The 13589-nt window shown below is 42.3% G+C and overlaps 1 protein-coding gene across 1 annotated transcript in view; it reads left to right on the top strand.

Annotated features, from left to right (window-relative positions):
* Window positions 1–5751: 5751 nt before the first annotated feature.
* Window positions 5752–13589, top strand: part of LOC124761959 (facilitated trehalose transporter Tret1-like) — a 96723-nt gene continuing 88885 nt past the window's right edge. The window contains exon 1 of the mRNA XM_047249117.1: window positions 5752–5979. Within this exon, the coding sequence (XP_047105073.1) occupies window positions 5752–5979 (228 nt within the window). The remainder of the gene's footprint in view (window positions 5980–13589) is intronic.

Genomic DNA, 13589 nt, shown 5'->3' on the forward strand with positions numbered 1-13589 from the left:
CAGCTCTGTGAGCTCATGGATGAGAATAGCATCATCATAATCGTAAAAGGCTGTTGCGATTCGGAAGCTGCCAAATCCTCATCTAAATGAGGACGGGTGCTTCTCATCACCATCGTCATCACAGTCTTCATAGGAGAACTGGCTATCACTGAAAGATGCCCACTACGTGCTACCGATCCTGTGTGCTGGTTGATGTTGGAGGTACTTCTAGAACAGACGATGAGATGTAAGTATCAAGCGTAAATAAACACACACAAATGTTTCTCTACAGACTTAAAAAATATCACCATCGACACGAAGACGCCAACAGCCTTCCTCCCGCTCTCCAGAGCTATCACATGAATGTTTCATCGCACAAGACAGATTTTCAATGATGTGTATTCAACATGTGAAGGAATGTATTAGATAAAGTCACTGAAAGGCCGGGAGAAGACACGTGCCCACCTGCATCTGGCATATGGTAAGTTGTCTTAATGCACACTTACATGGATAGCTCCTGGCACGTCGGCAACCCTCATTACATCTCTGCCTGAAAGGCAGAATTCCGTCGGCTGCGTCTTGAGGTCTGTCAAGCTGTTCCTGTTCGCACCAGAATACAGTTGCCTCGCGCAATCCCCTTCACGTATAGGCAGAGGTATCTCTGATTGTGTACATCCTATGCTCACGTATCTGAGCGAAAGTCCAGCAGTTGCACGGTCGTGGGTCAGGCGGCTGACGAATGGCTGGTTTGAAGTTCGGCAGGTGCTTGGTTGCGGGTCAGGGCCACAAGTAAGGTGTGTAGTCATCGGCTGACTCATGTGATAATTTCTAGCTGCAGGCGTGCTCGCTCCAGCAGATAGATGATGTAAGCGTATAAGACCCAGAAGTATTTATACAGAACGGTGCACTGCGGCTGCAAATGTTCATAATAACACCGCTCTTTCCTACTACTCCTAGCAGTACACTGCGACCACGCAAAAACTGCTGCCGTAATTGTAAGAACTACAGAATTAATTTCAGTTTCCTTCATGTAGCAAGCGATGTCTCTTGCGCCATACGCGGCGTGTTTTTCATTTTTTAAAAATTAAATGTCCGTGTTTGAGTACCAATAAAATACTGCTGAAGGAGGAGGAGCAAAAGGTTCTTATCTTTAAGTAAATAGGCGATGCAATATGAAATTATTCAAAATAGGTCAACAATTGCAGTTCATAGTTTTAACCTTAGAATAAAAAAATGGCTCTAAGCATTATGGGACTTAACATCTGATGTCATCAGTCCCCTAGACTTAGCACTACTTAAACCTAACACACATCCATGCCCGAGGCAGGATTCAAACCTGCGACCGTAGCAGCAACGCGGTTCCGGACCGAAGCGCCTTAGAATCAATGGACCATCTTCGACTTTCTTAAAATCTAAGCAATATACAGGTATTTTGGATTTTCTACCATTTTACACTGAGCACAATTGGTCTGTGTCCACAGCGACGTCACACAGATGGAGGAAATCTTTTAGAAGCAGTCTAGGGTGACTCTGAGGGCTAGTTCTGCTATCTTAGCTTGGGGGAACTGTATGACCCTTTTTGTATTTTCAGGGTCACCGTATTGGAATGTGACGTCATAGAGACCGTCATTAAATTCTATAAAGTGGCTTCCGTGACTGCTCCTATGTCTCGAAGCCTTGGGCAGGGAACACATTCTGTGATCAAACCTGCATCTGGTTCCCTGTCCTCTTGCCCTTGTGGGCTAGTTCCGTCATCTTGGAAAACATCTGGCAACCATTCATGCTATCTCTATACACCCTACCAATAGGACACTTGCTCTCGAATACTCCATCAGTAGGACAGTCAGTTAGAGGGGTTGGGAGGGTGGCGTAGGAAGAGGAAGGAGGGGGAGGGAGGCATACTGGCAACAATGGAGGCTGCATTCGTGTGTCCAGTTCTCTGTTCTTGATATGAAGCGAAATTTGTGTCTGGGCTGGAGAGGACATAGCATGCTGCCTTGCCTTGAGAACCGTCGACATACAAGTGACTTCAGATGTACGTCAGAGAAGTGTGCTTGAATCCATGTCATTCGCGTTGTATGTCATATTGGGACCTATGTCTTTCGTGTTGACGTTACAGACAATATTAGTAGTAAACTCAGACGTTTTACAGGTGACGGAGTAACTTATAAGGAAGGACTGGCTGAACAAACCTGCATAAATATTCACTCTGATCTTGCTAAGACAGCAGACAGGTGCGGATATTGGCAACTTGATTTAAATGTTCAGAAATATAAAAATTCTGCCATTCACAAAATGAGTAACCGTGTTATCCTCGGGCTAAAATATCAAGAGTCACAACTGGAATTGGTTAACTCATAAAAACTCCAGGGTGCAACAGCTTGTGGGGATGTAGACTGCTTACAAAACACACGTGCAAACCATCCTAGAAAATTGCTCATGTGTGTAGGATCCATACAAAACACTAACGTACAGAGAGAAGGGCAGCACGAATGGTCGCAAGTTTGACTGACTCGTGGAAGTGCCACATGGTGCTGAAGAAACTGAACCAATTGATGCGTGGAAGACAGACTTTTCTAAGAATATCTACCTGCAAAGCTTCAAGAACCTACTTTAAATGAGCAGTCTAGCAATATACCTAACTCCCTACATAATGCTCCAATAAGTTTTGCTAGGGCAACTTTAGATTTAGTATAGAATGCACAGAGACGTTCAAACACTTTTCCGGTGCTCGATATGCTAGTGGAATGAGAAAAAGCCGTAATAATTGCACAGCGGGAAGTACCCTCTGGCAAGCTCCTCACAATGGTTTGCGGAGTATGGAAGCAGATGTAGATTAATGGAACGCACAACCTACGTAGACCTGAATGTGTGAGGGGCCTAGTTAGGTGTGAATGTGTGTGGGAATGAGTGGTGGAGTTGCTAAACTTCTAAACTGGAAAACAACAGCAGAGGAGGCATCAATATGTGGAGGCATCAGAAGAAGACTGACGTAGTTGAAGAACTAGTTCATTTACGTGAGATCGCTACTGACATAAAACAGACAAACAGAAGTGAGGAATGCGTTTCTGAACTAATGCCTTTGTAACACCATGGTGTACGAACTGAAATGTGGACTGCACGAAATTTGGAAACGTTTGATATGTGGCTCTCCGGTAGAACGTTAAAAATCAAGTGAACAGCACAGGATCACGATGTAAAACACTTAGTAGAAGAAATAACAGGATGGTAAGAATACGAGACGCTAATACACCAACGAATAATTCCTTTGGCAGAAGATTCCCTCCCCCAGCTCCACCAAACACCGACGATTTTCTGTCGGTATGTGAAGGCTAATCTCAAGAATTACTGTAAGGATTTTCGTATGGTTTTTACTAATATATAGGCTGATTCACGAGGAAGGTTCGTGTATATAACATCGCATAATTTATTACCGCTACGCCAACTAACTAGTCTGGTCGTAGATACATTCCGCTAGCCATACGAAGTTCCATACATTTAACATTAGCGACGAAAAGAAATGAAATGATAGTCAGATGTGCTCATTTATATGCCGTTTTTACTTGAGTGTTTCAAGCGGATGCGGACAAATAAAAATAGCTCATAGATCAAGAATTTAACCTCAAGTCATTACCGAGCAAATTTAATCACAAATTTCTTCAGAGTTAATATACATCGCGAGGTGGTGCATCTCGCCTGCGCGAGCGAAATATTTATTCCTTGATTTAGCGTTGCTCCATGGTAAGCGGAGAAATGTAAGAAAATTGGTATGTGACCGGACTTTGTTGATAGACAGTATATCGAGAGGACGTGAATGAAGAGTGTGCAATGAAACAGTCACTGTTAGCCTCCATGCTGTATAATTTGCGTTTTTTTGAGATTCACAAGCGATATGTAACGTTAATGTGGAGTTTAGTAACAGCCATAATGCAGTCTGGTGCATTTCAAAGATAATTTCACGTATTTATTTTTGATCGACGATTCTGTGATGAACTGTAATGTACAAGCTTGCAAGGGACTTCGAACATTTGGTGGTTGATGTTTGCTGTAGAACCTGCTTCAATAACACTATCAAAAGCATAGAGAAAGTTTGCTCTGCTAAAACGAACTCATTTCACTCGCAGACAATCATCGAATTAGCAAATGCGAGTGGCAGTATCCCAATTCGAGAAGATCCTATAAAAGTTTTCTTTCCCTTACATTTCAAGAATTTTACAGGTGACCGTCGGAGTCGACAGCTGCTTCCACACCACGAGAGTAACTTGTCTACGTGTACGAAATTACGTAAGCTGTGGGAGTAGTCGACGCCTCTCTGGAAATTGAAATTGTCCATCGCGTTCACTCGCGTTTCTGAAAGTATTTGAATGGAGTGTAGCCATCTATGGAAGTGAAACATAGACGATAAATAGTTTGGACAAGAAGAGAATAGAAGCTTTCGAAATGTGGTGCTACAGAAGAATGCTGAAGATTAGATGGGTAGATCACATAACTAATGAGGAGGTATTGAATAGAATTGGGGACAAGAGGAGTTTGTGGCACAACTTGACAAGAAGAAGGGACCAGTTGGTAGGACATGTTCTGAGGCATCAAGGGATCACAAATTTAGCATTGGAGGGCAGTGTGGAGGGTAAAAATCATAGAGGGAGACCAAGAGATGAATACACTAAGCAGATTCAGAAGAACGCAGGTCTCAGTAAGTACTGGTAGATGAAGAAGCTTGCACAGGATAGAGTAGCATGGAGAGCTGCATCAAACCAGTCTCAGGACTGAAGACCACAACAACAACAACAATCGCGTTCACAGACATGCAATCAGAGACACTACACACACTACCTCAATAAGAACGATTTTAATATTACCAGCTTAAAAACATTAATTTCTTCTTATGAGACATAATATTATAAAAATGGCTAAAACGTGACAGGACCTACATGGAGTGAAATATTGACACTGCCAGGCATTTCATGACCAAAAAAACAAAATAAAACGCCATCATTCAGTTGTATGTATTTATTGCATATATTGTGATTTGTTGTGATAAATATGTATTTTATGTTATGTATATGTACTAATGTTTTGTTTTGTATAATTACATGTACGACTGATGGAATCATTCAATGTGAGCTACATCCGACATCAGACAGTCACGACAACGTGGGTGCATCACATATGAACTTCATGCGGCTCTACTGCGCAGCCAAGGCAAGCACAAGAATGAAATTATAATTTATTGCACATATTAGTCTGGTCTCTGTAAATAACGGCTGGGTTAGGAATATTTGTAGATATAATTATTCTATGTTTTATTATATGCAGAGTGATTTATGTTTTTCTGTTGACGTGTTCACAATTGCAGAGAAATATTCTGGGGTATACATAGAATCTGATGTGTATTTTCTTGGGGTAAAGCTGAATTGTGTCCAGAGTAAAGTAATTAAGAGAACAGTGAACAAATGAATTCTTATGATTATAAGTAGATCACAGTTTAAAACGCAGAGGGAAGAGGAAGCGAATATGCAGCCCAGTGGTGATGAACAAAACCCAGGGCAAACGGTAGATGCTAGCCAAGGAGAATCCAAAAATGCTATGGCTGAGCTCTTAAATCAAATGAAACTTTTGATGAATACCGTATCTAGTTTAGCTTCAGAACAGTCTCACATGTCTGCTATTAAAATGACTACGTCTGCTCCTCAAGCGAATATTTCAACAACAGTTGAGAATTTAGCTTCGAAACAATCCAGTCAGACGAAACTGTTAGCTGAGCCAGCGAATATGTCTCCTATTCAAGTGAATATGTCAGCTGCACAGGCAGCTATTTCTGCAAATGTAGAAGCCATAGATATGGAACAGGCAAATACAGTGGCTAAAGTAATAAATGAGACCACCACTGTGAACAATTTAGTTACAGAACAGGCAGATTTAATCGAGAAAGTGAAGGGTATAACGAGTAAAGTGAACGAACTGCCCACAAGTGAAGATTTTGTTGAAGTATTAGCTGATGTGAGTACTTTGACAAATGAACGGACAGAAATCAGGAAATAAATAAATAGTATGAAGCAAACCCACGAACAGTTTCCGATCGAAATAAACAGAGCAAAAAGTGAAACTGAAACCGGGAGAAAACAAACGGTAGAAGTAAAGGTACGAGACCTAGCCTGAACAGTAAAGGAATTAGCGTCCGGATGTGAAGGGCGAATGGAACAAAAGCTCCTAGAAAAAAACCAGCAGTTTAAGCAACAATTAGACGACTGGGTAGTAGATAAGCAACAGCAAGTGACATTGTGTGTTAATAAAGGTATCAGGGAAGCGGTAGAGAATATGTTGAGTGAAGGCCTGCCTCTCCAAATATATCAAGCGTTCGAGAGCAGAGAGAAACCGAGTTCCAAAGATGGAAAGGAGAAGTTACAAAAAATTTGCAAACGGGCGCTGAAAGGATAGAACAACTGCAGTGGGCGGCTACTGAAGAAAGAAAGGAAGCCAGCCCAGAGTGGAGATCTAGAAGCAGAAATCAGGGCTCGATGGGGGTGATGAGCAGTACCCTGGTACAAGCCCAAACGAACAGATGTATGGAAGTATGTCACCTATGAGTGATTATAACAGATCTATCATGGAAAAGAAAATATTAAATCAGAGGCAATTCCAAATATTTTTTTCTGGAAAACAAGACATTAAATCCTGTCGTATTTATCAGACGATACAGAGGAGTGTTACTACGAGCTTGGTCTGATTGACAGAAAATCGAATATGTGTCAGGTTATATCAAAGGTGATGGTAGTCTGTGGGTGACTGACGTAATAGACAATTGTCTACAGCTACGAAGAATTTGAGAAGGCATTCCGCAATATTGGTCAAGAAGCATTCAGGAGAGATTGAAGAAGAAAGTACATAACCCGGAACCCGTCTCTTACCGAAACGGGAACTTACGGATATACTTCGAAAAATATTTGAATAAAGCAAGATATTGGGATCAACCAATAGACCGTAAAAGTGTGATAATGATCATTAAAGCTCATCTTCCGATGGAGATCAGGGAAAAACTGCTGCATATTTCAGAAGATAATCTGGAGGAATTCATGTCTGCTGTAGATTTACTCGATTTGCTACAGGAGGAAGTGGAAGAAATAATTGCAATAAATCCTATCAAATGGAAAATAGGCAGACAGGTTATAACAGTAATAACAGAAGAATGAATGGAAGACAAATGGGTAATTTTCGTCGAACAAATATGAATAATGGTTACAACAATGGGGAAAACTGTATGGAACAGCAGAATAACGGAAGAAGTTATGAGCCAAACAGAAACAGAGGCGATTTGAAACGCGGTACAATACTGTATATAATGACCATAGAAATCAATGGCAAAGTAATCAAACCATATAGGAGGCGAGGCCAAGGCCAACAGATAATCAAACCTTGCGAAAACAATCACTGGTCATCGTAGAAGCAACCGATGAGAACAACGGGCCAGCTAGACCAGGCAATTTAAACTGAATCCAACCGGATTACACCCCAGAGGTTCGGTCGATAAAAGAGTAATGAGAGGCAAGCAAGCACCCGTAAACTGTTTCATCAACAATGATGGAATGAGGATCATTCGGGAGTTAACGGAAGACATAACTCCTGGGGAACAAGTTTATAATGAAGTGCCAAGATCAGCGATCCTTGCCGAATTAATTCAAAAATTAATAGAAGATTGTATTATCAGATTAGAGACTATGAGAGAGAAGGAGTTAAAATTAGACTTCTCGTCCGGTAAAGTCAGTTTTTTGTGATAATGGGGAAATGGCAAAAGTTGATCTGATCATGGAGGAAATGATCATTGGAAATTATTGTCCTGGGCATGGTATTAAGCTCACGAGAAAAGAAAGGAGATGTAAACGTACAGAAGAGGTAAAAGAAAGCAAGATACTCGGGATAGCTGAACAAGTGGAAGAAAAGGCAAAGGAAGCTTATGGAATGGAAAACGAACAAAATGATCAATTGCTAGATCTTTTGGAGAAATATATTCAGGTTTTTGAAGAAAGGCCAGGACTTATTAAGGGATTTACGTGCCATTTGGAGGTGATTCCTCAAGAGACATAGTGTAACAAATCATATCCAATACCGTGGAGATTGAAGAAATCAGTAAGTGAAGATAGTTCAAATGGCTCTGAGCACTATGCGACTTAACTTCTGAGGTCATCAGTTGCCTAGAGCTTACAATTAATTAAACCTAACTAACCTAAGGACATCACACACATCCATGCCTGAGACAGGATTCGAACCTGCGGCCGTAGCGGTCGCTCGGATCCAGACTGTAGCGCCTAGAACCGCACGGCCACTCCGGCCGGCAGTAAGTGAAGAAACAAACAAGATGATGAACTGGGACCTGATAGAACCATTGGTCAGTCCATATTGCAGTCTGCTGTTAGTTGTACCTAAATCATGGGGAAAAGTAATATTGGTGTTGGATACAAGAGTTATCAATATAGTTATTGCACACATGAGAACTGGTGAGCGCGGGCAATGCTAGAAGGTCCACGCAGCTCCATGATGATGCACTGTCTTCTTCTAACCTCAGCGTCAATGGTAGCTGTGTCCGCCCCGATAGCTGAGTGGTCAGCGTGACGGATTGCCGTCCTACAGCCCCGGGTTCGATTCCCGGCTGGTTCGGAGATTTTCTCCGCTCATCCGGCGCGCAGGTCACCCAGTGTGGCGTCGAATGTAATAAGACCTGCACCAAGGCGGCCGGACCTGCCCCGCAAGTGACCTCCTGGCCAAACGCTCATTTCATTTCCAATGCTAGCCGCTATCCAGTGTCGTCTTCTTCCGTCCTTCCGCCTCAGTCATGGTTACTGTGGCTATTATTCAGAATTTAGTCTCCACACTTCCGAGTGAATCTAAACACTGTTCTCGCACTGGTTTCGGCGTATTTCACTTCGGTTTCTTGTTAGTACATACCAAGTTCCCTGTTTTATACTGATCACTTTCACTACTCAGTTTCCCAGGCCATGCACCATATTTGGGCAGCCGGTGGATTTTGTCTTCTTCACCATTTACAAGAGCCTGAAAACTATTTTTGCGGCAGCCAGAACGTGATTGAGAACATACGGACAATAATTTCCAGTCTGCAAGTCCACGTTCGTATTGTGCTCAGTGAAAGAAAATGTTCCTACTTGATATTTACTCAGCGGGATCAGGAACTATGACTATAAATAGAAGTTTTGAGTTCTAGCTGATTGATACAGGGTGGAAATTATTGAACTATATGAAATAAAAGTGTCGTAACTTCTGAACAGTTTGCGTTAAGACATTCAAACTGCACGGTTGGCCGCTGGGCATGATGGGATTTAGCATGTGCATGTATGGTTTGTTTTAGCGACGAAGCCCACTTTCATTTTAACGCGTTCATAAATAAACAAAATTGGCGCGTTTGGGGGACTGAGAATCCGCATTTCGTGACTGAGAAGAGTCTTCACCCTCGATGGGTGACTGTGTGGTGTGCAATATCTAGTCACGGAATAATCGGTCCGATATTCCTTGATGGCACGGTGACTACCGATCGGTATGTGAAGGTTTTATAAGATAATTTCATCACAATTATCCAAAGTGACTCTGATTTCGGCAAGATGTGGTTCATGCAAGACGGAGATCGACTCCATCGAAGCAGGAGAGTGTTTAATGTTCTGAAGGAGCACTTTCGGGATTGCATTCTGGCTGTGGGGTACGCAAAGGCCACTGGCATGGGCCTCGATTGGCTGCCATATTTTCCTGATTTGAACACGTGGAAATCATTTTTGCGGGGCTGTATTTAAGACAAGGTGTACATAAATAGCCCCAAAACCATTGCTGCGCTGAAAACAGCCATTCAGGAGGTCATTGACAGCATCGATGTTCGGCACTTGAGCGGGTAATGCAGAATTTCGCTATTCGTCTGCGCCACATCATCGCCAATAATGGCAGGAACGTCATATATGTCATAACCTAAATCCGAATATCTTTAGTGAAGTTTTCATGTTGAATAAAGCCTTTACACATCCTAAATTATAACTAATTTACGTTTTTTTCATATATTCAATATTTTTGACTCTGTATATTCAGTAAAAGTTCACTTGCACGAAGGTAATAATATTTCTGATAATAATAAAGTTCCTATCAGAAAAAGCACTAATAGCTGTTCGGAGGCGACCTCTGCTGTAGGTTCCGAGTAAAATGGTCTGTCGCCCTGATTTCTCACCACAAAAGTGGAAAATAATCTCGCCACTTTCCACGCGGTTTAGTCAACATTACGGGCGGCACACGAAGTGTTACTTCCGTGAATCTAAGTGATCCAGGATGGTGTACAGTCCTCGCGAGTTCACTTTTTACTGTTATTTATTTACACGCCTTTGGTAGGTGCCTTTCTCTCACGTCATCTGAGGCAGAGAGTATGACGGCGTTTGAATGACGCGGACAGATTTACTGCCCCTCTGGCTGTATTTATATATGGGCGCAGCGGGCGCCCGATCGGAACATTGGTTGTCAACCACTCTAAGCACAGTCACCAGAATCTCAATGGCTGCTTTCTCGGACACATATTATTTAATAACTCTGTTGTGTAACATTTTAGCATTTTCATAATTTTTATATAAATAGTCGTAAGTAAGCTTTAGTTGTCCGCATCTCGTGGTCGTGCAGTAGCGTTCTCGCTTCCCACGCCCGGGTTCCCGGGTTCGATTCCCGGCGGGGTCAGGGATTTTCTCTGCCTCGTGATGACTGGGTGTTGTGTGATGTCCTTAGGTTAGTTAGGTTTAAGTAGTTCTAAGTCCTAGGGGACTGATGACCATAGATGTTAAGTCCCATAGTGCTCAGAGCCATTTGAACTATTCTTTAAGCTTTAGTTACTTAAATAGTTTCAGCTCGACTGCATTTACACTTTGCCGGCTATAATTTTTAGAATGGAAGCGATGGCAGAACATGACCTCTGAAGTACCTATTTAAGATTCCTTTTGTTAATTGTTATTTGCAGTAAAGTGTTGAAGCTTGGTACACTCGCTCACCTCTGTATTTCTCACAATGCTTACTTCGCCTGTTGCGACACAATAGTGTGCTCAGAAAAACTTGTGCCTGCACCAGTAGTGCAGTCTTCCGTCATATCTGCTACAGACCGCCTTTTATCCTGCTTTATAGAGCAGACAAGCCTTTCGACCTCCACGTTGACTGTTGACACATTGACAAACAGAACCCTACTGCCTGCTCCTGGTTTCACCGTCCTTCAAATGGCTCTGAGCACTATGGGACTTAACATCTGTGGTCATCAGTCCCCTAGAACTTAGAACTACTTAAACCTAACTAACCTAAGGACATCACACACATCCATGCCCGAGGCAGGATATCCAAATAAATAATTACTGCAGACGAGAGTATTTAAAGCGGTTCTAGGCGCTTCAGTCTGGAACCGCGCGACCGCTCCGGTCACAGGTTAGAATCCTGCCTCGGGCATGGATGTGCGTGATGTCCTTAGGTTAGTTAGGTTTAAGTAGTTTTAGGTTCTAGGGGACTGATGACCTCAGATGTTAAGTCCCATAGTGCTCAGAGCCATTTGAACCATTTAGTATTAAAATCCTAGAAATTGCCTGTCGAAGTATTCGCTACAGAGTGTGAGCTCACATGGTACTAAGTACAGAAAGGTGGTTAAATTCCGAAACTGACGCCAGTGAGATTTTAGGGGAAATTAATGCATGATATGGAACGATAGGTTCATGGTAAATGGAGGTGGTGGAGTTGTCGCAGTAGATAAGAAACTTAAATCATCTGAGATAGAAATTGAGACGGCACGCGGGAGTTTTAGGCATGACTCAGTGTCAAGGCTCCAGATGTAATGGAAAAGTTAAGAGACCACACAAAATGAAATGAGCGTATGTCATTCCTGACCGGGAGGCCCGTCTGGGGAAGTTCGGCCGCCAAGGCAGTCGATGCCACATTGGGCCACTTGCGTGCGGGTGATGAGTATGAAAAGATGATGAGGACAACATCCAGTCCACGAGCGGAGAAAATCTCCAACCCGGCCGGGAATCGAACCAGGGCCCACTTGTATGGGAGGCAAGCACATTCTCACTCCGCGAAGCAGGCGGAGGAGAGAACCACATAAATTCCTCATCACACTGTTATAATTGGAGAGAACTTTAATCATCCAATAATCAACTCCGAAACCTTCTGTAAGTGGTGGGAGTGATAGACATCCTACGCTTTTTGAGAACTACGGGTTGTTCGGAAGCTCACTGTTGCTGGATATAAATTGGATTTAATAGTAACAAGCAGACCTGACCTCGTTGAGAATGTCTACTTCGAAACTGGTATTAGTGACCATGAGGCAGTTGTAACAGTAATGGTTACTTATATCAGAGTGCAACTAATACAAGTAGAAGGATTATAGGCCTATGTTCTGCAAATTACAAAGAGCAATTCGAAATACTTAGCTCTCGATAGTAGCATGTAGAAGAACTATGGATCAGGTTTGGAAGAATTGTTGACCATGTACTTGAAAGATATGCACACAGTAGATATGCACAGTTCATGATGGGTCTCTACATGGTATTCAGTCATTGTAAAGAAACTTCTAAGAGTACAGAGGATTTTTTTTTTTAATCAGTCTTCTGACTGGTTTGATGCGGCCCGCCACGAATCTCTGTCTTCCTCTACAGTTGTTGCCTTCTACAGCTCCCTCTGGTACCATGGAAGTCATTCCCTCATGTCTTATCAAATGCCCTATCATCCTTTCCCTTCTTCTTATCAGTGTTTTCCACATATTCCTTTCCTCTCCGATCCTGCGCAGAACCTCCTCATTCCTTACTTAATTTTCAACATTCGTTTGTAGGACTACATCTCAAATGTTTCGGTTCTCTTCTGTTTCGATTTTCCCACAGTCCATTTTTCACTGTTATACACTGCTGTACTCCAGACGTACATTCTCAAAAATTTCTTCCTCAAATTAAGGCTGGTATTTGATATTATTAGACTTTCTTGGCCGGGAGTGCACTTTTTGCTTTTGATGTCCTCTTGCTCCGTCCGTCATTGGATATTTTACTTCCTAGGCAGCAGAATTCTCCAACTTCATCTACTTCGTGACCTTCATTCCTGATGTTAAGTTTCTCCCTGTTTTCATTTCTACTACTTTTCATTACCTTCGTCTTTCTTCGATTTACTCTCAATCCAATCTCTGTACGCATTGGACTGTTCATTCCGTTCAGCAGATCATGTAATTCTTCTTCACTTTCACTCAGGATAGCAATGTCATCAGCGAATCGTATCATTGATATCCTTTCACCTTGAACTTTAATTCCACTCTTGAACCTTTCTTTTATTACCATCATTGCTTCCTCGATGTATAGATTGAACAATAGGGGCGAAATGCTACATCCTTGTCTTACAGCCATTTTAATACGAGCACTACGTTCTTGGTATTCCATTCTTGTTATTCCCTCTGTACATATTGTATATGACCCGTCTCTTCCTTTAGTTTACCCCTACGTTTCTCAGAAATTCCTTGCACCACATGCACCATTTTACGTTGTCGAACGTTTTTCTCCAGGTCGACAAATCCTATGAAAGTGTCTTGATTTTTCTTTAGCCTTGCTTCCATTGCCGGCCGA

The sequence above is a fragment of the Schistocerca piceifrons genome, chromosome 1 (assembly GCF_021461385.2).
Source record: "Schistocerca piceifrons isolate TAMUIC-IGC-003096 chromosome 1, iqSchPice1.1, whole genome shotgun sequence".
NCBI classification, from domain to species: domain Eukaryota; kingdom Metazoa; phylum Arthropoda; class Insecta; order Orthoptera; family Acrididae; genus Schistocerca; species Schistocerca piceifrons.